General features: G+C 34.6%; 1 protein-coding gene across 1 annotated transcript in view; it reads left to right on the top strand.

Moving 5' to 3' along the window:
- Positions 1 to 23683, top strand: part of LOC122403336 (homeobox protein unc-42-like) — a 29888-nt gene extending 6205 nt beyond the window's left edge. Inside the window, exons 2-6 of the mRNA XM_043406817.1 lie at positions 3848 to 3975; positions 5176 to 5283; positions 16132 to 16314; positions 17716 to 17815; positions 23367 to 23683. Coding sequence (XP_043262752.1) covers positions 3848 to 3975; positions 5176 to 5283; positions 16132 to 16314; positions 17716 to 17815; positions 23367 to 23473 — 626 coding nt within the window. The 3' untranslated portion in view covers positions 23474 to 23683. The remainder of the gene's footprint in view (positions 1 to 3847; positions 3976 to 5175; positions 5284 to 16131; positions 16315 to 17715; positions 17816 to 23366) is intronic.
- Positions 23684 to 25432: the final 1749 nt, after the last annotated feature.

Below are 25432 nucleotides of genomic sequence, written 5' to 3'. Positions count from 1 at the left end.
GAGCAGACGATGAAATTCAGAATACTAAATGGCATTTTCCTATTGTTATACAATAAATACATATTTTTATTACATTTCATAGTGTTCACTGCACGAACACATCAAGTATATATAGCAAATATGATAAATATTAGTATACTACAACATGGTGATTTCTCTCGTTAAAAAATATATATTAAATAGAAAATATCAATTTATCTAGCAGATAAGACCGTACATAGAAAATCGTAGCTACGAGGAGATGCCTTAGGTTGCTATAATTGCCTATATATAGTAGTTCGATACCTAATTAAAAATAAAATCAGTCTATGGAGTGAAAAGCGTAGGGTTGGGATCCGATGCTAACTGGAATTTAATGGCAGATGTTAACGGGGACAGCTGCAAGAATTATGGGAATCTGCATTATTGGAGATCCTATGGATCATGTGGTTTGTCACGGTTTCGCATAGTCGAAATCGTTGGTAATTATTTGGAACACATTATTCCGGGACAGATGTTACTTGCAAGCAGCACAATTATTCCACCTTTTCCCAATTACTCCAACTTTCTGAAACGATTCCTAGTTCGGTAAAATGGAAAACCGGATTACGATTAAAATTTTCTACGGGAGCAATTAAATGAAGAATATATTTAGTAAAAATAGATCACAAATATTTCTAAAAATAATTCTGTTCTATTAAATATATTTCTCCCATCAGTCTCTTTGATACTAAATAGTAACATAGGAGCTTTTCAATTAGGTTAGAACAATTACAGTAGCAGATCCTCCCCCCCCCCCAAGAGTTATGAAATCTTCAAAATAAATATTATTGATTTTACATTAGATTCTGTGAATATTTTCAAGCATGGACTTGTAAGAATTATTTTTTATATAAATTATAAAGAAACTTCAAATCGTGGAAAGGGGTATTTAAAAATATACTTTTATATATTACTTCTATCCCCTAAGAAAGGATTCTGGATCCACCCCTGACCTATTAGCCACGTTTGCACTGCCTCGTTAATCACTGCCCCAAGGTTCTCCATTTTATACTCTTTGCATTCTTAATTCCACTGTTTATTCTGTTATACTTTTCTAGAAACAATGTTTCAGCTGTAGCTCGCCCCTTTGCGCGCTTTATTTCTATTCCTCGCAGCAAACGTACAACAGCTCTCGACGTAAAATGCTTCACAGTGTTTAATAAAACACGTTAAATAAAGAATAAATAAATTTAGTAGGCATTTAAAAATTTCAAGACATAAATATTTTTTTCGTTGCTCCAATAATAATTAAATTGTAGTAATTCCACCCACGTTTTCGAGAAACCTCAACCGCGGTACCTTTACGATTTAATTGGGGACTCTGAGTGCCCAGTTTCTCGAAACAACGCGATTAAAAGCACAATTGTGCACAAAAATAGATTTATTTATATGTAAATTTACAAAAGAATCAATTTTACCGGAAATATAAACAGAAATACCACATTTCGACAAACTATAAACGAAAATTCGTTTACGAGTCTGAAACTATTATTCGTCATTCGAGAATAAAATTTCTCGACCCAGACCACCGATGGCGGTTGATAAATTTTTATTCCATCGAGGAGGATTCGAGCAGAGACGTCTGCACGTTTCTCCGATCGAAACTGTCTCGGTGATTGAAATGTATTAGCAGGACGATCGTCGGTTTTATCAAGAAACGGATCGTAAGAGGTTCCCCGTCTTCCCGCTGAACTTGACCGAGTTTCACTGTTCACCGGGAGACGGGACAAGGTATGTAAAGTGGTCAGCATTCATCCTTGAACATTGAATCAGCATGTAACATGATTAGGTCATTAACGCCCTAACCAAGTTAGCATAGTGCGAGGGACTTCACTCGCCACGGTTACCCCGACCGTACGTTCGCACGTTCGTTCATAAAGCCGATACCGTGAAACAACCAAGACGAACGCAGACTTATCGAGATAGTGCGTCGCGTTAACTATCTCCTGTCGAGCTTTCCACGGTCCAGACGACGAAAAGCATTCCGGGGATCGCGTTTCCATCCACCGAAACCAGACGAGGTCGAAATTCTTACCAAACAGACTTCTAACGACGAATAAAGAATAAACCAACGCAATTCATCGAATAAAAATAAAAATAATTTAACAGGTATAAATTAAAACCTTCGTTGATTATTTATTATCCGAATAAAATTTTGTTTCTGCTTTTTTCGTTCTACGTCGACGTCGTTGATAAATATTGTGGACTGTGAAACTAGGAATCAAAGAAAATATTCTGTATACAATGAAATTGACAATTTCTGTTAATTTTGAACGTTGAGGATGTTTCTTGTATGTTTTATGTGGGAAAATGAATAATTTCTAACTAAATTGTAGCCTTGTTGGGTGGTGGTAAAATGAGGATTATAGGGGCAGCATGCAGTGGTGCGATCGGAATGGGGGGTGATTCTACATGAAAAAACAAATAGGAAGTAAATAATAAAGTTTGTTCGATCGAGACTTCGTTTTCGAGATAATTGAATTTGAATATATGCCGGGGAACAAGTGAAATTCTGTACGCTTGGGCTGACGCGTTCGACCATTATCTGCTCTTTCTACTTGAAACTTCTAACTTTCGGAGTCGATTTTCTTAAAAACGGGGACTTAAATTTAAAAATGTAATTCTTTCTTTTCTGCTTACTTTTGTGTGTAAAATCATTACCCGTTCTTGTACAGCCTGTATAATTATCATTGTACGTTGTTGCGTCTGACCATTATTCACTCTTTCTACTTGAAACTTCTAACTTTCGGAGTCGATTTTCTTACAAATGGGGACTTAAATTTAAAAATGTTATTCTTTCTTTTCTGCTTACTTTTGTGTGTAAAGTCATCACCCAGTCTTGTATAGCCTGTATAATTATCATTGAACGTTGGCGCGTCTGACTATTATTCACTCTTTCTACTTGAAACTTCTAACTTTCGGAGTCGATATCCTTAAAAACGGGGACTTAAATTCAAAAATGTTATTCTTTCTTTTCTGCTTACTTTTGTGTGTAAAATCATCACCTGTTATTGTATAGCCTGTATAATTATCACTGGAGGAGCTTCTCTCAACTGGAGCGTCTGATTATTATTCATTCTTTCTACTTGGAACTTCTAACTTTCGTGGTCGATTTTCTTAAAAACGGGGACTCAAATTCAAAAATGTAATTCTTTCTTTTCTGCTTACTTTTGTGTGTAAAATCATCACCTGTTATTGTACAGCTTGTATAATTATCACTGGAGGAGCTTCTCTCAACTGGAGCGTCTGATTATTATTCATTCTTTCTACTTGGAACTTCTAACTTTCGTGGTCGATTTTCTTAAAAACGGGGACTCAAATTTAAAAATGTAATTCTTTCTTTTCTGTTTGTTTTTGTGTGCAGAATCACCACCCGTTTTATGCATCCTGTATAATTATTACTGAACGAGTTTCTCTTAATTATAAAAATAATGATTGAAAACTAAACTTAATAATTTCAAATAACGAGTAAAATATAAACTGTTTATTGGTTACTCGTCAGATAAAAATAAAAATTTCCATCGGGGAGTGAATTACTTCACAATTGAAAATTTAATTATTGAGCTCAATGAATATCACAAATCAGTTGGTATACGTTGGTTTTATTGGTTATCTATTATTAAAATAAAATTCTTAAAAATAGTATACACTAAAAATCGTCCAACTTTTAAGAAAAACCAAATTGGTTAATTTTCAAAAATGTGTTCTAGTTTCTGAATTGTTTACTGCAATGTATCAAACAGATTTGTCGGTAAATAAATAAAAAGATAAATATAACAGCAGCTAAACGTCGCAAAAATTATTTTAAGCAACTGTTTGATTTCAGGTGCGGAAGGGGCTTTTAAAAAGTTGAAGCCCGATCCTTGTGCTTCGAGTCCTCACATTGGTCATACTCCTACCACCGCCAGTTGCCCGACACCTGCCCGACGGCGACACAGGACCACCTTCACGCAGGTTCGTTCTGAAATGTATCATTTTACCAAGAGTAAATGTCCCAGTAATCGAACGATCAAGGAAAAATTAAATGTTACCTCCCCAAGAAACGAATTAAAACAATTGTTCATATCGTTCTTTATTTTACGTTCATCTCTATATCTAATTCCTAATATTTATTATATAAATATTCCTACATTTAATAAAAAACGAGTTTTGGAATTTATATTCAAAAATTCCACGTAAACAGCTTTAACAAAAGGTCGTGTCATTCTTTTGTTATTTAGACAGGTTTTGTCAAACTGCATAACATTCGAACCTTCTTTTAAATTGATAATTTAAAATCGATTTTATGTATATAAATATGCACTTCTAGATATGCATTTAAACAGACTAAATTTGTCACCTTGGCTCTGTAACTACGTACAAAAAAAAATATGTTATTTAATTTGATAAGCTTTATCGAAATAACAACAAAATGATACCACCTTCCATTTAAACAAAATTTCCCTTTTTTCTTCCAATAATCACTCTAAAAGAAATTGTACGTAAAAAGACTAGCCCCCTCCCTTGAACCATTTAATTAAAGAAAAAAAAGTAGAAAAAAGGTCGATATTTTCATTAGTTTGTAAAAAAGGCTATTATTTCATCTTAACCAAATAGTATATTACTAATTCTTCAACGATAATCTTTTTTTCACTACTTTATAATACATGTCTATAACAATAACTAAATACATTTCGAGTGTTAATGTGCCTTTCACGTAATTCGAGAACCGACTATAATCGCGAGGAAACAGGATCGAGATTCGTGTAATGATCGAAGTAACCAATCCCGATGAGGCTCCACTCCAACAACGTATCCCTCTGTGATCATTCCTCTTTGTTCTTCTTCCAACTTCGCAACAACGAGGTGCAATCTTCACGTGCAATCGTCGAAGTTGCAATTACCAGTAAAAGAATTAAATCACCATTCCAGACACAAAATTTTTACAATTCCTAACACACGATTTTGTATATTCGTAGAACGTGAATTGTCAAAGAATTCTCAAGTTTCGTATCGCGGTTTTTGGCACGCGTTGGTTCCCTGTTTTTTTTTTTTTCTTTTTTTTTTCGATAACGACGTTTCAATTACCTCGATCCGGGAGCTTTCGTATAGCGCTCAAATTTCCTGCCGGGTAGTTCAGATCGGCTTTACTATGGCCTTCTAATTGTTTCGCAGGAGCAGCTGGCAGAATTGGAATCGGCATTCGCAAAATCTCATTATCCGGACATATACTGTAGGGAGGAATTGGCGAGGTCCACCAAATTGAACGAAGCTAGAATTCAGGTGGGTGTGTTGCACTTCATAATTCAGAAAAAAAAAAGAAAAAGAAACTGAACGACGATGTATAGACGATCGAGTGCTTCTCGACTGTATTTTGCTGGATAAAACGTGCTGTCGTGGTGTTTGTTCCGAAGTTGCGCCACATTTTTCGAACAATTGCCAGCATGGAAGCATTTAGTATCATCTCTTGGCTTTCTTGATATTTCTTATCGACATTTACTATAACGATACGTTTATATTATAGCTAATTATTCTTTCCAATTGATTTTGTCCTCTTCGGTACAAAAGGTCGACCACAAAAGTAGACTTTGAAAAGTTAGAATATACGTTTGACATTCTTTTTCACTTTTGTCCCTTGTAAAGGTGAAATAAAAATAATGAATGTTTCTAATAATATTATTATACAGAATCAAAATAATAATAATTTAAAACAAACAGAAAACATTTAATAATAGTGAATAGTCGTTGGAAATTTAAATATGTATAAAAGATAGAAGCATTTCATAAATATAGCTACAAAATGGCCGTTAATCGAATATACGAAGTTTCCTTGCGAAACGTATTCCTTATATTTCTATTAATTTCATTATTTGGTATTCGACACAATGTTTGAAAATTCTGTTATGGTTGATGTTGGTTTGTTGCTCCGGTTGCTCGAGTATTGCAAAGATTTGCAAGTGTATTTCCCGTGTGTCTATCTTTTTGACCCTGACTCACGCTGTAATCAAATCAAAGACGCATGTAGGGTGATGAAATGAAATTACAGGCGCAAATGTCGATTCAGGGCAACCCGTGTCTTTCGAGGGTTTGCAGAATCGATCAGAGAGAATAGTAGAGTTTCGCAGAGAGTTTTTGATACCCGTATCAAAGTTGCAAATGTACAAATTTAAATTCACAAAAAAATTCACGATAAAACGAAATTCCTTTTCGAACAGAAAACGAGACGCGATGCACTAAAATTAGTGACGATTTTAGTCGCTTGTTACTCGATTACTTTTTACGTTACAAAGAATATTTATTTTAAGTAATGGCGTTGCACTTCTAACCCCGAATATATCATCTCATTCGATTTTTATAAATTTATTTAAATGCTAAAAAATAGTACTGGATGGCTCAGTATATCGTTTAGAGATATTTATTCCGTGCTTAAACAAATTTTTCGTTGGCATTTGCATTGGCCAAATGTCCTGTGGAGCTAGAAATTGTATTGTAAACATAAAACAGACAATCTTTTATCTCTGCAATATTTAGAAATCGACTCGAAACTACAATTTTGCGAATATTTAATTTCTCTAATTCCATTACTAGTAGAGAATAATAATTACTTTAACCCCTTTGTTTCTGATCACTGAAGGGTTAAAATCATGTCAGACGTTTACTAAAATATATTCTACAAACTAAGACGACGTGACATCCATGGAATATTTAATACTCCACGATTAAAGAATTTTAAAATTTATTTAAAATAATAACTACACCCCATATTCCTTTTCTCTTTATTTGGTTTCACTTCCAACAAACTTGAAAAGTTTTAATACAATATCTTAGAATCATATTACCAACGTTTCGAAGTACAATAAAAATGCATTAAAAAATCAATTTTTAAGGGGTCCTTAAGAAATCTCTCCAATTTCAACTGTCTAAAATTATGTGATTTTGGGGGACCACTCTCACAAAAACAATAACTACCAATAATATATTACATTTCATACATTTTCATTTAACTTATTTTTGATTTCGTTGGAAATTGCCTTTCAAATCTGATTCTACTGTAACTAAATTTCAAATTTCAAACTTCAAATTTCAAAAAACCCTGCACACAGGAATCGACGTTTTCTATTTTATAAACTGGCTGAACTAATAAACGAATGCCTGCGTCTACGGTCGTCTATGCATCGATAAAATATAAATAAGTTAGGATCGAGTTGGGCGGTGGAGGCGTTCGGGATTAATTCGTGGAAAACACGAGACTTCAACAAGTAGACGGAACGCAACAAATTCGAGGGTAGCCGTGCGGTTTTCGACGGCATTAAAGAAGAATGGACGGGGAAAGCATGGTGGCACGGTACGCCATTCGCGTTATGTCCCTCTGCAACGGCCATGGCTGGCAGAGACCTCCGGATTCTGAGCGGTACATATTAAAACAGTTGCCAGTGCGTTTCGCTCTTTTGATATATAATGCATCATGGCGTTGTTTGAGTTAAAAGCCCGGGAACCGCGGCGACTTAACCCTGTTAAACTGCGATGCCAAGTAAAACGCGGTTTGCTTTTGCTCGCTGGCTGTAATTCATGCACAAAGTGTCCGGGGCAGGAAGCGACTTCGCCAACAAGCCGGAGACATTCGAACGCATTCGTTTCATCTGCGAGTTGCAAAAGGGCAATCCCGGTGACCGATGGTTTCGGGGCAGAGGGAGCAGTCGATTTGCTTAAATTGATTCCTGATCGAATTCTTTCATCGAGTTGCAGTTTTGCCATCGCGTTTAAGGGGTTCGACGATCCTAAAAGAAATTCCAGATCTTTTTAGTCGAATAATATTGTTGATACTTCAAATTTAATTCTACATAGTCCTGGGGTCCTTAATTCTTCGGATTCTGTTTATTCAAAATACAAAAATTATATAGTTTCGAATAGTAGCCACCCTTGGAAACAATTTTAATGGGAGATACAAGAGGCCAAAATAAAACGAAAATCAAGAATATTAATTGATTGATTAAAAATTATTTTTGGTTGCAAGGGTCGATCACAATCATTTTTGGTCATTAGACATACCCTCGAATTCTTACGCTGTTTCGAGGAAAAAATTCGAGTAGGTGCTAAAATATATTAGTGAAATTAAAAAATTTCAAATCATTGTAAAAAATTATTCTTGGTTGCAGGAAGCAACCACAATCATTTTTGGTGAATAGACATATCCCCGAAATCCTACGCGCTTTCGAGAAAAAAATTCATTACCGAAAATATAATATCTGACCATACATTGATATGTTTCACTGAAATTTCATGCATATGTTTAAAACGTCATAACTCCTGAACGGATTAGACGATTTTAATGTTTCAAAATGCAAACGACGCGTATTTTAATGAAGAATCTGTAGAAATTGCAAAAATATTGAAAAAGTTGATCCTTGACCTCGCAAAATGAGAAAAACCCCATAAAAATGGTCCAATTTTCAAACAGCCATAACTCCTATAATAGTGAATATATTTCAATGAAACTTTTTTCTGAAATAGAGCTCATGGGTACCTACAAAAAAGTATTAAACAACTTTTCTATAGGGCGTCAAACAAAGTTACTAAAAATCAAAAACGAATTTTTAGGAAAAATCGACATGCCTAAATTTTTCGGCGAAAAAAACAATTTCGAATCTTTCTAAAAAAATTATTTTCGGTTCTGGGGGTCAATTATACTAACTTTTGGTGAATACACATACCCCCGAAATCCTACGTACTTTCGAGAAAAAAATTCTTTACCCAAAATATACTGTGTGGTCGGAAATGTTTCTATAACTTTTCAATGAAGCCTCAATCAACAAATTAGTATCGTTGATTTCCGTCTTATTTTGGCCTCTAGAACCTCCCATTATAATTTTTCCCAGGAGTGGCCGAACACCCTGTATATTTTTTGTTCTTAACGTTCTTTGTTCTTATAGATGAACAATATTTAGTATATAATATAGAAATATGCATAGGACAAAATAGAGTTGATATTGACACTTATATACACCCATTAATGTACGATCGAAAATATAATTATATTTTTACAGTTGAGGCAGAGAGCAGTGGTCATAGATAAACAATATATACTATATAAACACACACAAAACAAAATAAAATTAACATTGAAACTCATAATTTAGCTATAAATAGTAAACCTGATCTTTGTACGAGGTTACTAAATAAATATAAATTCCCCAAGAACAGCAAGTCGATAATTCTCTACAACTATCGCCCCAAAAGCTTCCCTCGTCTATTATCTCTGCTAGTCATTGTTTCTAATAAAGTAGCATCGGGAATTAAAGGTTCGAAAATAAAGAAAGACATTGGGAAACAATGAATTTTGGTTATGTTAATATTTCGGTTGAAGGAATTCTTTAAAAGCTCCCGCGCTAGTTATGGCATTCTGTGTCTTGGAAAATGACGACACGCGAACAGGGTGCTTTCGGATGAAAGAGAAATAGGTAGGGAACATCGGTGGCAAAGTTGAGATGAGTTGGGGGGGGGGGGGGGAAGATGGTTGGGTGGCGCTGTACCGGAGGCTGCCATTATATCTGAGCCGCCATTTTAAATTGAATTTTCTCCACCCTAGATAGATCTGAACCGTCTCGGTCTTGCCGAGGTTCTTCCACGGCTACGAGACGAGGGGCAAGAAGATAGGGAGGAGAGAAGAGAAAGTATTGAGGGGAACAGGCCTCTTTCCTTGGGTTTTATGTCTGTCTTTTTCTTATCATTCGGACTCCCCCTCTTGCGATGAATACCCTTCAACCTTACACCCTTGGCGAGTAGCGTCGGCGAAATTTTGACTAGGGCTTCTCTCGCGTGCCTGTACGCCGAAGGGAAACGAAAAACGCAAAGTTTGTTCACGTATTCATCCTGAAACCTCAGAAATTCTAGCTATTAAATTCTGTAAAAAGACGAGACCAACAAACAATTATATTTGGAACAAGAAGAAACAATTTTTTTTTTCTACATTGGATATTTAGGTAATTATTCAGGGTACTAAGAACTATTGTGCAAATTTTTTTAGTTTAGCCTCAAAATTTGTATATACAATAGAGTTTAAGATATTTATCATTGGATAATAGATATGTTTAGAGAGTTTTATATGAACTGTTTAATTTCATCTGTAGAATTGTTTTTTATGTATATATAATACCCCTTTTCTCGTCGATGATATTCTAGTATTCTTTGTTGACTCAATTTTTAAAAATTCTTCAGAGCTTTAGACGTGTTTAGCGAATTTTTTAACCTAACTTGTAACCTAATTCAGTAATCCAATACTTAATAATGTTCGACTATTCGATATAATATTAAATTACGAACGTTCTTTTCTAAATGAAATTCATATTTTAAAAATATTATTTACTTGTATAAAGTAATTTGACAGTTAAAGAAAAAAAAAATGTTGTGTTCTCTTTAATTAAGCTAAAAAACCAAATAAAAGACACTAAGGTCGACAGAAAACAAGTAGTACGACAGTTAACGTACGCAAAGTCAGACGCAAGTAGTAAGAGCGAATAATGGTCAGACACGCAATTAAAAATTATTCAAACAGTCATCTCGATCAATAGACACTGTGCACAACAAATTCAGTACTGTAAATAAAATGTAAAAAATTTATTAATACTTGTCTGTCAAGAAAAATTGACCAGAAATGATCAAACTTAATTAAAAAATTTGTTATATATTAGCAACGATTGCAAAATACGGTAAAGACTAGGATACAATTTAATTAAGCTAAAAAACCAAATAAAAGACACTAAGGTCGACAGAAAACAAGTAGTACGACAGTTAACGTACGCAAAGTCAGACGCAAGTAGTAAGAGCGAATAATGGTCAGACACGCAATTAAAAATTATTCAAACAGTCATCTCGATCAATAGACACTGTGCACAGCAAATTCAGTACTGTAAATAGAATGTAAAAAATTTATTAACACTTGTCTTTCAAGAAAAATTGACCAGAAATGATCAAATTTAATTAAAAAATTTGTTATACATTAGGGATGATTACGAAACACGGTGGAGACGGGTGAAATTTTTAACGGAATGGGGAAATCTGTTGAGAACTGATTCGAGACGTAACGACAACGTTCGCATTAATGATAATGATAAAAAAAAGGGGTAGCATTGTGGTAAGAGAATAATTCTCGAATCACCGCACAAGAAATCCCATTACGCCAGGGAAAAAGAAAGGTGAACCCGAGACCCGATATTGAGTTAGCTGAGTTTTCATTCGACCTTTTTACTTCGATTCGACTTCCGATCGAAGCCTATCTACTGGGCGTTTTACGAGAAAATCGACTTCCTATTTAGGGAGGAAATAAGAGAATTCGTGGGAAAAAAATTTGTCAATCCGTGTTTTCTTTTTTACCGTATCCTTCGTGTTTTTCGTATTCTCGTAAAACAAATCTGTTCTTCGTTTATGAACACCGCGTATATAAACATACGTTTGAAAAATCGTAATTAAATCGTACAGGGGTGAATTAAAAACAGTTATTCGTTCTATTATTTCTTAAATAACAGATAAATCGTTGAAGTAGCTAATTTTACTTTCAAGATGGCGTCCAAGGGGACACATGTTCCTCTTGCCACGGTTCCGTGGGCACCGTGTATTTTCTTAGCCGTTTATGAAATTACTGCACGACATTACTCCACTTGGTCTTGGTCGGAAATGGCACAAAGAGAGGAAATGGCGGCCACGCTATCTGTTAGAAAGTAACCATTATTCCCAGATCCATTTTCTGCCCGTACACGGGTTTAGCTATCAGAGTGCACGGTATTCTCTCAGGCATACAGAAGGATAGTTTTCTGGGCCGTGGTCCTCAAAGTAGCAGACATTTTGAGCTGTTCCCCCCTCGAGAGGGAGATGCACTTTCGCTATCCCATCTCCTCGTGCTATCTTCCTCTATGGGAGAATCGTAGTTCCACAGAGAGAGAGAGAGAGAGAGAGAGAGAGAGAGAGAGGCAAGGTTGGAGAGCACGGTTATTGAATTACGAACTCTTAGCTTTCTAGTTCTTGCAGGGTGCGCGCCTTAAGGGACGCGCGCAAGTATGTTCTCAAAAAGCTCTTCGGAGTAGTCGCAAATAAAAGGAGTCGTCCACTTTTACCAGATCTCCGGGAAAGGTCTGTTCTATCCAAGTAAATGCATCTACGCGTACAAACGAAGTACGCGCGGATCGGAAATCTTTGTATCCAGAGGATACCAAGAGTTTCTCGCTTACGAACGAATCTTTAAATAACTACATCAGCTAGTTGTAATAATTACGAGTTTAAGAGGAATGTTTCTGTTTTCAATCTCTACGTCCAAGTGTTTCAAATATAGGAAACGTGTAAAAGTATTTATCATTGACCCTCTATGGTCGGCCATTTTGGAGTACGAGTATCAGGGAAACGCAGAAAACAATTGTATTTTAATCTCACGAGTTTTTGTGCAAAGTGTTGTTGTTGAAGCGTTTGAGCTAGGATTATATTCATTTACAATTTAAACTGTAATAATTAAGCATGTTTAGTAATAACACTGAAGAATTCTCATTAAATCAACCTAATTATAGTGTCTTTTACTGTACCAAACGATTGAGGTGGCCTGAAAGTAAGATTTCATGAATAAATTGGGAATAAACAGTTGAAAGATAAAACCAATCGATTAAGAGACGCGACGCATGGTTTGGAATATTGAATGATCCAATTTGAAGCCATAAATCTATCGGTATACTGAATAATCGATGGTCCAAACGAAGCTGTTTTCTTAGAAGCTTATGTAAATACCAATTTCGTTTCTTTTTATTGGATAGTCGATGGACTATTTTCTTTTTATAGAAAATTAATAAATTCTAAAAGTTTATTTTTATATCATTTTGCTGTAAGTTTGTCTAATCAATTTTGTAGTATTAGAGGAATTTTCAATGGAATTATTTTACATGGAAGGTGAAATTATTATTTTGTTATTTGAGTAACTTTTATCAAGTTGAGTTTACTTTAATAAAATTGTTTTTATCGTGCCTGCTTACGAAGTCAATTCTGAATCATCAAAGAAAATTTGGTGAATTTGTCAGCAAAGGACTCTTCTTCCATGATATCGATAGTGTAGAGTCGGAACTGTTTTATTTATCGATTCGAGGCTTCCTTTGTTCACGAAAACACGCATTGACGAGCGCACGCGGAGCAAAACGCATATATTTGACGGTTAACGCGATTTGCGACAACTTATACTCGAATACTTTGAACTTTGACTTTTAGATCGAGGTTATTTCGTAGGCTAACTTATTTACACGACAGTAATAACAAAAATGCCCCGAACGAAGCACGAACTATTTGCGATACCTTTCGATGCGACTTCGAATAAAATTTGCAATGGGAAAAGGGATGCTTAAGGAATTCTTTCGACTTACGAAGTTTTAACTGATCAAATCAGTTCACATCATTGATAAATATTAATGAAAGTGGTGATTCTGAAGGCCAATACTCAAGTTGACCTTTTGGGGGGTTAAATTACATTTTAAGAACATGAAAATACCAAACGAGTTGTCGATATCCAATTTTTTAATCAGTTCTTATACAACATCTGACAACTATATCATTTCAACCCTATAATATTCACTACAACTCGACTTAAGGTCTATGTATAGTAACACAACACTTACCAAAACAAAAGAAGAAATTTTAAGTCACAATCATTGATAAAATTCTCTGTGACAATTTTAATTCCTTAAAATGGCGTCACGAAATTGCAATTGCTTCTATTAAAATGAATTATTGTAGCGCAAAGGGGAAAACTGTGAACGCGTATATATACGCCTTCCATCGAACGGTTGAATCGATCGTACCGTTTTCTGGTTTATCACCAAACATATCAGAGCTTCGAAATGCATCGAACAATTTCAATTTTTGCTCTCGCGGTCCGTTTCATCCTCCATTCGACTCTTAAACGCGAGAGCACCGCCGCAGGTATTTCGCGAGACACATTTCGGGACCGGCGCGCTCCAACGTGGAAAAAGAAGCAAAAATAGAAATACAGAGACGCGGTTAAAAAGCGATAAAGACAAGGGGAATGGATGGGGAACGAGTCGGAGTGAAACGGAGGAACAGCGATACCGGGGGAAAAGAGCAGATAAAGCGGAGGAAGCGAGACGGGCAAATCCTGATCAGACCACCCTCCTGTGTCACCCACTTTTGTAATGGCGTACGGCGCGCATGCGCGAGAGACAGAGACAGAGACAGAGCACGCAGACAGAGGGAGGGAGAGAGGGTGCAGGGTAGAAATGTCGATAAAACGTGTTGGCCAATGAGAAACCTGGGAGTGACGTCACAGCCGTGGCATTGGCCAATCAAGGGGCACCGGTAACGTCACCACGAGGGTGGAAACAACCCGACCCCAACCAGAGGAGAGGCTTTTCCTCTTTCTGGGGGGAGGGAGGGAGGGGGTTGCTTGGAAAGAGAGGCTTGGCTGCTTGAGAACGATAAGAACTCCGCGAAAGAGGGGCGAAACGAATGAGGAAGCAGAAGTAGGGATGCAGGACGTTCAGGGATTCAAAGTAAGTAGATGCCGGAGAATCGCTGCTGGCAGTTCAGGCAACCCCCAATATGGGGGTTTACTAATTCCGCGAAACAATGGAAATTGCCCGATATAAAATGGCGATATGTAAACTACTCCGTCTGGGGAGGCTTCTGTCCTGAAAAAGAACGCAGGGACAGACGATGATGAAGAACCTTTTTCGTGTAGAGTAGATTTTGGGAAAGGTAACAGCAAATTGTGTGCCTTTGGTGAGCACAAAAATCCATTTTGATAATGGATTACGTGTTGAGATATTTCTGAGCTATAGGAAAGCATTTTAGGTCTGAAAAGAGGGATAAGTAATGAACATTAGAAAACAAGGGATGATTGTGAGCACGGAAATCCACTTTGGTAATAAATAACGTGTTGAGCTGTTTAATTACAGAAACTTTTAACCATGATATTTCAATCACTAAGGAGCATGGTCCTTTTGAATAAGAATGAATTGTAAACATAAAATACAGCTCATATGCTTACTTGCTAAATCACATAAACGGTAATCTGTGAAGATAAATATGAAAATACGTTTAAATAATGAAATACAGGTTTGGGAGAACGATCTCTTGCTGTATTGGAGAAAAATATAATCATTCAAGGAAAATTATTTATTGCCCAAGTAATCAATTATTTTCATGACATCCAGTTACCTATTCTTGTTTTGATTCTATCAAAAAGGTACGATTTCGAAACTTGTGGCAATATGACTCAACTATAATACAGTATACACAGTGGCCACGAAAGTATCCAAAACACCAATATAATTACGATTTTTATGATTTTGTATTTTAAACGAAAATACAAGAGTGCAGTTGGCAGTTAAAAAAATCATTTCCTTTATCGTATACAGTTGTTTAACTAATAGAGGAGTCATTAATTAGACCCTTAAAAACTCTCGAAGTGCTCGAATTACGGATGGAAATGTGATTGGGAACTTTTTCGCTATCGATGAAGAAAATGTCTGTCCTTGTTGAGGACGTTTATTTTTACTTCTTAAAAATTTTATTCAAATTAAAACTTTTATTTATCTGGTCTCGTCGGAACTTGCAAAGTGGGAATTTTTATTACGAAAGTTCCATTTTAACTGTTTCAGTGGAACATGTTGAAAAGGTCCCATAACTGTTACGACCCTTGGTTATAATTTCAATGTTACAGATGGGTATAAATAATGGAGGATCCAGGAAAACTCAAAGGGAAGGGGGAGCAGGGTTAATAAATATTGAGAAAAATATTTGAGATTTTGAAAATTCGAAAATCCCCATCCAAGATTTATTTAACATTTAATAAATTGTTTGAAGCGATTAAAATTCAGTTAACAGGCTTTTTGGTCATTCTTGAGCCTGTAAAAATGTTAAAGAATATTTAAAAACAATTCTTATGCAAAATCATCGATTATAAGATTAGTTAAGTTCCAAAAATAAGGGAATAAAAAAAGAAACAGTGGCTTCTGAATGTATTTTAAACATGGCTGAACTAAATGTTTGTTAGTTATGTTATATTTAAATAAAAGTATACGAAGATCGTTTCTGCACTGTTCTTACGTATAAAACGTTACTCAAATCCTGTTGTTTCTCTGTTAATAGGTCTGGTTTCAAAATAGAAGAGCGAAATATCGGAAGCAAGAGAAACAGCTTCAAAAAGCTTTGACTCCGATTCCTGCTTGTCAAGGTGCCATGATGAGGAACATCTACCCCGGTGCTAGCAGAGGTTATCAACCGTATCCTCATCCTCATAATAGCATAAACGGAATAAATCGTTACCCTCAAGTAAGTCCACTTTTCACAATAAATACAAATTTTATTTTTTTATTATAGTATATTATCATTTTAGTTTCCAATGAAATAGATAAATACTCCTCACAGAAAAAAAGTAATAAAACAGAGTACAATTTTAAGAAAATATATTTTCTTCAGACTTCCAAAGTAAACTTTTATTTGACACATCCACCATTTTGTCGTTTCTCATCAGAATGTAAAAACACACAAAATGGTCCTTAAAATTTTGTTCCAACGTTAGATTCACAGTCTATCAATAATAGTAACGATACGTTTGACAAATCGACTTTCGATTGTAAATCGAGAAAAAGGGGGAAAACGAACGCTAGTAGACGCGTCGCGTTATGTTTACACGTTCTGATTTCTATTGCTTGCACGACAATCGATACATTAAATCCAGCAGCCGACGTATCCGTACCCCAACAGATGAATTCGATGCGTTTCTCGTTAATGGTTTTAACCGAGGTATTAAATTGAAGTGCACCTGAGCGTCCGGCGCATCGCTATCGGTCGATGTACCTAAATTGCATTTAAACTGATTAGTTGGGTCGGGCGGATTACCGAATGCCTACTGGTTTAATTAAGCCAATAATTCTTCGAATGTGCCGATTTGCCAGCGAAAAAGCTTTCAAGATCCTCGCGATCGATCTTCCTAACCGCGTTTCGAATTCCAGCGTCGCAAAACCGTTCGCCAATACTACTACAAACCTTTTTTTTCTCTGTTATTTACTCGATAAACTAATTTCCAATATAAACTGCACAAATAAGAATCGTTTGGCATAATTCAAAAGGCAGTCTGGTATTTTTATTTTATTTTCTATGATGGAATATTTGCATTAGAATGAAAATTAGTATAGTACTCGTGCAAACCTTTTTTCTGTGTTGTTTACTCGATAAACTAGTTTCCAATATAAACTGCACAATATGAGAATCGTATGACATAATTCAAGAGTTTAATAAACAATATTTGCACTTGTAATATATTTCAACAGTGGAATTTTGCAGAATATTTTTATATCAGGAGATAATTGTATGAAATCTCAAGAAATGTTTAATTTTGTCAAATAAACGAGCATCCTCTACCAGACAATATTTTTATAAAATACCGATTCTTCATATTTGAATTTTCTTCGTAATTTTAATAAAAAATTGCTCTGTTCAATAACTTGGTCGTCTTGTGAAATTCGAACATAAAAAATACAATTTTTAAATGATTGTTCGACTTCTCTGATTAAGAACACCACCTTAAAAACGAAGTTTATTCGTCGACACGTCTCGTATTCGTTACCAATGACTAGTTACTATTATAATTTAGTTCGTCCCAGTAAATTATGTTATAATATCGGTTTAATGAAATAAATAATTCACTTACACGCGTGTCTGTTTCTGCAGATGGGTACAACGTCTTATCCAAGTATGACACAACCATTTTCTATGTCGCATTCGGCGTCGAATATGTCGGCAGTTACTGGTATGAGACAAGATGCAATGGGTGAGTACAGATAATTATTATTAAACTAAAGTAAATCACTATCTTTTGCGTATACATATTTGTAAAAATTAACACAACCAAAAGAAAAGTTTTACCTTCAATTTTACTTTTTAGATTTTGTTTTAGAATTATTTGTTAGAATTTTCAATAATCTTGAAAGTTGTTGATTTCACAGCCAATTAAAAATATAGTGCTAACTTTTGTCAAATTATTGAACTCGTGAATCAAATGAAAACTGTTTCTATTTATTTATTTAGTATATCAAGTAATGTGTAATGGCAAGATCAGCTGTTTCACAACTTCACCCCAATTTATTAACGGGGTTGTTTTTAAAAATGGTCGTATTTCCATTAAATCGTACATATTCCTGATTATTGTATTCCTATATTAAAACACTTAACCTTTATGAATTGTTTTTAAAAACTGTAAATTATTTTATCGTCGTGTAAATAGAACCAAACCAACTCAGACAATTACGTAGAAAAATTAAACTAAATCCAATTAGTAAGAGGGTACAAACTTTGTATACTCTTCTATGAGATTGTGTACAGTCACTAGTAAATATAAATGATTTACAAACAACTAAACAAAAATTTATTTAATATAATTCACATATAGGATTCAAACTCCAAGACAAATTAACTACACGATTGAAGGATTATATTATTTAAAATAACAATACTGAAACAGGTCGAGAAATCAAATTAATAGTCCTTTCGATATGATACAAACGTTATGACAACAGAGATTTTCTGTAACGTTAAAGAAATTAACCGTAATATTTTTAGCGTCATACCTAATATACAAGAACGTTAATTAATGCCATATTATATACAAATATAATACTGGGCGTAGAAAGAGCGGAACCAATGGACAGCGCCCGGTGACTATAGTAACGGGGCACAAAGTGAGGGAAGCGCTTTGCTCCCGGGAGCGATTCTGTATAATCTAATTGGCTAAAACTTTAACATTGTTTTGTGAAAAAAACGGTTCGTTTGCGACGTGCGCTTCCTTTTGAACTTATTATTCTCCTGTCGAGTAGAACACATCGATATAAAAAAAAAAATTTCCCTCGGCCATTTTGCGAGGCTCGCGCGAATTTTACAAGCAGAGATTTTACCAAATTTTCACCGGGTGTAATTCGATTCTTCTACGTTAGGAATCTTTTAGAAACATAACTCGTTACTAATACACTTTAGATAAATAAAAATTATAACATCCACAGAATTATTACACGGAAACGTAATATAAAAATGAACATTTAAAGGGTATAGCCGGATAAGATGGTCAAAAGTGCCCTTGAGCCAAACTGATCAGTGAACATATCAGTTAATAGACCATTCAAAGAAACCCATTTGTGTCAAATATCAACCCCGTACCCTTACTGAGAGGGTAGTTACAGGGCGTAACGCAATTTTCAGTTTAAGCTGTATATCTTTTGTTGTATTGTATCAAAGATTTTGAAAAAAATTGGGGGTATTTTGCTCTACGGCGTACGTGTTTGTGAATTTTTTCAGAATTTTTCACCGCAAAATGGATTTTTAAAAAATTCGAAAAGTATAAAAATATTTTTTTTTAATAGAAATTATTAAATGACCACGTTTATATTTTTACAGTGTTAGTGTCTTGTTATGATTATTAATCTATAATTTTTTCAGATTTTTAGAAATGGGGGAGCGATGTTGGAAAAATAAAAAACCGACATTTGCTTTTATTTTTACCTTAATTTTTGTTGTGACCATGTTCGTATTGTTACAATTTTAATAGCTTGTTACTGTTATAAATATATAATTTTTTGAGATTTTTTGTGGAGGTGTATCACATACAAAATAATTATAAATCGATATTTCCTAAGTTTTCGTTCGAGTAATATATTCGGGTAATTGATATTTTTACTTCATCGAATGATCATTATATGCATGCTCAAAATAGTTTTACGTGTATCAAATAATATAAAACTTAAAACCTTAGGAATGTCGAAAAAGACATCAATGAATGACATTAATGAATACTTAATCTTTTATGAGTCATATTCTCAGAAATTCTAATGAGAAATTCTAATAAAACAATAGCTGCAATTCTTGGACTGGAACGTGAGCAATTAGTTTCCGATTTTTGTGCGTCAGTGATAAACTCCTTTGTATAAGATATATTACCAACTTATTTTGGATTTACTGCCTTTTCTCGACAACATTTAATCGAGAAGGAAACATCAGATATTGCTAAAAAATTACACATAACCAATCAGTTGGCATTAATTTTTGATGGTACCTACATCCGACATGGGAAAAGTTCAAATAATGAATATCAACGGAAATCATATTCAGGACAGAAGAAAGTACCATTATGCAAACCATTTACGATATGTACAACAGCTGGATATATTGTTGAAATGCTGGGACCATTTTACGCTACACGAAATGATCCGAATGGTCTGCGGACATTACTTAAGAAAGGAGATATATGCATCGTTGACCGAGGATTCCGAGACGTTCAGAACTATTTAGAAAACGAAGGATACAAAATACTAATGCCAGCTCTGAAAGGCAAACGTCATCAGTTAACCACCGTAGAAGCTAATAATTCTAGATTGGTGACAAAAGTTCGTTGGGACATCGAAGCTATCCATGGCATTATAGGACAAAAATACCGACTTCTCCACCACCAATTAGACAATAAGCTACTTTCGACAGTACGGCCATACTTCCGAATAGCCTGTTTTTTACAAAATATGTTTGGAAAGCGAATGCATAGTGATTCGGAATTTTTGGAAGAAATAATTGCAAGAATTTCGGAACAAAAAGAAAAAGAAAATACCTTGGGAATATAGGCAGAGACATATCGCTGGGATAGACGGAAAACTCCGTTTCAAAACATTACATCTGGGCATTTGCTTGACTTCCCCGAAATGACAGAACGTGATTTGCGACTATTTTTTACCGGATCTTACCAACTTCAACAAGCAGTGTCTTATCTCGCAGAACTAATAAATAGTGACAATGAAATTAACTTCAGTTATTTAAAAACAAACAGTAATATCACTCAATTTAAAGTGCAATCGCGACATATCAAGAAGAAAATGTATAAGTGTTATATAGACTATACACCAAACACAATAGGTTGTTCCGGAATTAATCGTCACTTCTGCGAATGTGCAAATGGCACTCGAACCATCGGATGTTGTTCCCATGTTGCAGCGATAATTTATTATTTGTCGCATGCCCGCTATATTGCAAAAATTATGAAGCCTGCAGAAATACTCAGCAAAATCTTTAATACAGAACACGTAAATACCCGTAATAAATGATGACAGCGACGAAGATTGCAAATATATCATTAGAGGTAAGTTATTCTCTTAATTCATACATGTAAAACTATTTTGAGCATGCATATAATGATCATTCGATGAAGTAAAAATATCAATTACCCGAATATATTACTCGAACGAAAACTTAGGAAATATCGATTTATAATTATTTTGTATGTGATACACCTCCACAAAAAATCTCAAAAAATTATATATTTATAACAGTAACAAGCTATTAAAATTGTAACAATACGAACATGGTCACAACAAAAATTAAGGTAAAAATAAAAGCAAATGTCGGTTTTTTATTTTTCCAACATCGCTCCCCCATTTCTAAAAATCTGAAAAAATTATAGATTAATAATCATAACAAGACACTAACACTGTAAAAATATAAACGTGGTCATTTAATAATTTCTATTAAAAAAAAATATTTTTATACTTTTCGAATTTTTTAAAAATCCATTTTGCGGTGAAAAATTCTGAAAAAATTCACAAACACGTACGCCGTAGAGCAAAATACCCCCAATTTTTTTCAAAATCTTTGATACAATACAACAAAAGATATACAGCTTAAACTGAAAATTGCGTTACGCCCTGTAACTACCCTCTCAGTAAGGGTACGGGGTTGATATTTGACACAAATGGGTTTCTTTGAATGGTCTATTAACTGATATGTTCACTGATCAGTTTGGCTCAAGGGCACTTTTGACCATCTTATCCGGTTATACCCTTTGTCGATGTTTTATAAAAATAATTGGGCTTGGAAAGATCAGTCTCTTGGACCAATTAATAAAAAAAGAAAAAAGTACAGTAGATATTCTTGTTGATTTCTTAAAATATTTAATTTGTCGAGGGGTGTTAAATTTAAGGGTAGTTTAATTCAAGATACATGACTTGCGAAAGAAAAATGTTATTTCCAACACATGCCACTATTTATACACTGAACGAATAATTTACTGTTTATTATTTACGATTAAAAACCAAGTGCTCGATGTGGGGAATTGAAAACGTGAAATACAAGTAATTTTATATTTTCTGTCTCCGTTGGGTGTTGACACGAGATTATCGAATAATTTTGTAAAAAAAAAAGCCACGCCGGAAATGACGGGAATCGGACGTCCGTGCAAACGTGCGTTCAGTCCAAGACGTTCTCTCTATTTCCGCTCCAGCGCCGTCTTACACCATTTCCGGTGCAAGATGGAATATCGCTTTTAAATCGAATCAAGACTATTCGCGAATTGGCTGTCTGCTACTCTTCATATAGACATCCACGTTGGTCGTAGGTCTTTTACCAATATCCCAGATTCTCGTAACGATTTAACGTCTTAATGCCATAGCAAATCGGTCGATTAGTCGCTACGAAGAAGGCTCTGGGAAAGTCTTTAAATCGAATCACCTGATTGCTCTCGAAGAAAAAAGAAATTTAGTTTCCTTCGTCTAACTGTTCCCGATACGGAAGGATGGATGGACATTTTCATATTTATATCGAACGTTCCCCTCGAAAATTATAATGTGATACCTTTAACCAAGTTTGATTACGATTTATTAAAGGTAAATTTAATTTTTACAAGGAACTATTCGATATGAATGTTTTAGTATTTGGTATTAGAAACGCCTGTTATTTTTTTCAATTCTCCAATTATCCGAGAAATTTATTATCTGAATATATAAATATAATTTAAAATATAGAACAATCGTAAAAACTGTAATGTTTCTATTTCTATTTAGAATTTTTACGAGCAGAATTTTATATTAATTTTCCTTCAAAGCTTCCTCTTTGAAACGATTTTTGGAGATATCATAATTTAAATGAAGGGGTAATTTTTAAAATTTCACCCACCGTCTTACGAAAGTCTATTAACGCGTATTAAAATTACTGAAACTTTAGACGCGTGCAATTCTGAAACTACTAGTGTTTTTTGCATAATCGAGCTATCGTTAGCAGCGACAAAGCTTCCTCTTTAAAATGGTTTTTGGTTTTTGTCGATCCGACTTACCGTTTCGGAGATATCGTAATTTCTGTGACCGAGTGACGTAGTGTTTACTGTTTACTGTGTCAGTCAAAAGGTCATTGACCTCGCGACGTAAACAAACGCTTCGAAGCCTTATATCTTCGGGACTAACCACCCGATCGATTCGAAACAAAAATATTCGAGTAACTAAATCCTTTGCCAGTTAATTAAGCAAACACGTTAGATATAAAACAAGATCTCTGTTAATACGTGTATTGTCTCGTTTTAGGAATGTCAGCGGAGGACGAATGGTACAACAAGAGCATCTCCGCTTTAAGAATGAATACAGCTCACCATCCAAATCTCGCTGCCCCGATGCTGCAATATCAAACATAATTGTAAACGTGTATTGGTGGGGTTATCCGAGAATTCCACACGAGTATTTGAATGCGTATCTTCGTCCGGACGACTCAGCATTGCCGAAATTGTGTTGTCGAGGAGAGGGGAATAAAAGAAAAAAGTAACAAAAAGAACAATATTTCGAGACACCACCAAGGAGACGTAGAGAAACGGTGAAACGAAAATGGAGTTTAACGCGATTCTCGTGGCGCTTTTTCGAGAAACGAGAAATTGAATTTTTTCCGACCAGCACGGAATGCATCGTGCTGACGTTCGAAGTTTGGTCGAAATTATTTGTTTATTAATATCACGATAGGAGGGCGACTTCTGGCGAATAAGTTGAAATTAGTGAGACGTTAACTAACATTTCGTCATACTGTTAATGATATTTTGGTGAAGTACTTTGTTAATGTCGCAATATCTCCCATTAAATATACGTATTCGCGCATAATATACGACTATTAGTGCAAATGTTTATGTAAGCGGATTAAAAATGTTTTATAGAGGGTGAGAAAATTAATAATTGCCGTGGATTTCGCGGATTTGCGTACGCGTCTAGAATGGCGGAGATTACGTTGAAAAGGTAAGGGGAAAAATTCTTATTGATCTTGAAATTCCTGTTTATAGTTCTACTCGACAGAAAGACACAAAGTTTAAAAGGTATCATACGTTGACCAATCGAATTGTGCAGAGTTGTTTCCGGGGTCAATGAACTTCATTTTGTTTCTAGTTAATCGATTCTTAATCATCCGGTTGAGAAGGTTTTCTTTCTTCTGAACCAGTGTTTTTAAAACTTCATTATTATTCAAATATATTTAAAAACTACCTTTAAAAGGCTGCATTTGGTTCTTATGCAATTTTATACAATTTTGGAAAAAAAAATTTTATGATTGATCTTAATATTTGTTTAACACTATTTGATGATAAATTTTTCTGATTGAAGAGTATTAAAAAATCTCGTTGTAATAAAAAAGTTCAGTAAAGCTTCTTTAATTTGTAACAGAAATAAAAGAATAAAATTTCAAATTTTCGACTGACAATACTTTTTATCTGGTGTTCTAAATTAGGCTAAACTACACAAATACATTTTCTATTTTCGTTTGGAAATTTGCCCTGTTAACATAATCATGGGATTAATAGCTGTTTGAAAAACAGTGGTCTAAATTGTGTCACAAACTCAAAATGGTTAAGAATCGTTCCCCTAAATTATGCCACATATTTAAACAGTATCGTTCTTTTTGTAGCATAATAACTTCCATCGTACCATGATATTCATGGAAACTTCATTTTGATCCTAAAGTACAAGACACATTTCTTCTTCGATTCTACGTATTCTACCTAACAAGAGGATGAAAAGTTCACAGACGAACCGTATTCTCATTCTGATAAAATTGATAAACTTTTTACATCAATTACAACACTGTTCTTTTAACTGTCGAGAAACTATCGAAATTGGAAAAACTATTTCTTCGAGTTGAAGCAACTGGAAGAGCAACGCTGTACTGTTGAGAGTTGAAGACTATAGTTCTGGAAGAAATACGGATTTCATTGCTCAGAATTTGAAAACTCACGCACATACGACTAAGCAAGACTTGTAAAGACTATCATCCATTGGTCAGTATCAAATTTAAACTTCTTAATAATTACACTTTGGTTTCTAAACTTTGTAACTCACCCACCTCAGATAAAAGATTATTATACCTGATACAAGTGGTATGTTTAAAATGAAGCAGGAAAGATATACTCTAACTATTACTAAAATTTGATTTCTATTCCATTTTGCAAAGTACCATTTCACACACAATTAATGAGCAATCTCTATTCTACGGGACCATTTTCTTGGGCTTCTAACTACAGTTTTGGCGTATATTTAAAAAAAGTTAGTCTTGTCATTTTTAATAATCACACATTTTATACTCCGGAGCAAGCGTGCATAATTCAATTGGACAAACATTT

Source organism: Colletes gigas, unplaced genomic scaffold (genome assembly GCF_013123115.1).
Source record: "Colletes gigas isolate AHSC1104 unplaced genomic scaffold, ASM1312311v1 Colletes_gigas_Sc00049, whole genome shotgun sequence".
NCBI lineage: Eukaryota > Metazoa > Arthropoda > Insecta > Hymenoptera > Colletidae > Colletes > Colletes gigas.
This window is presented reverse-complemented; position numbering and strand designations above follow the sequence as displayed.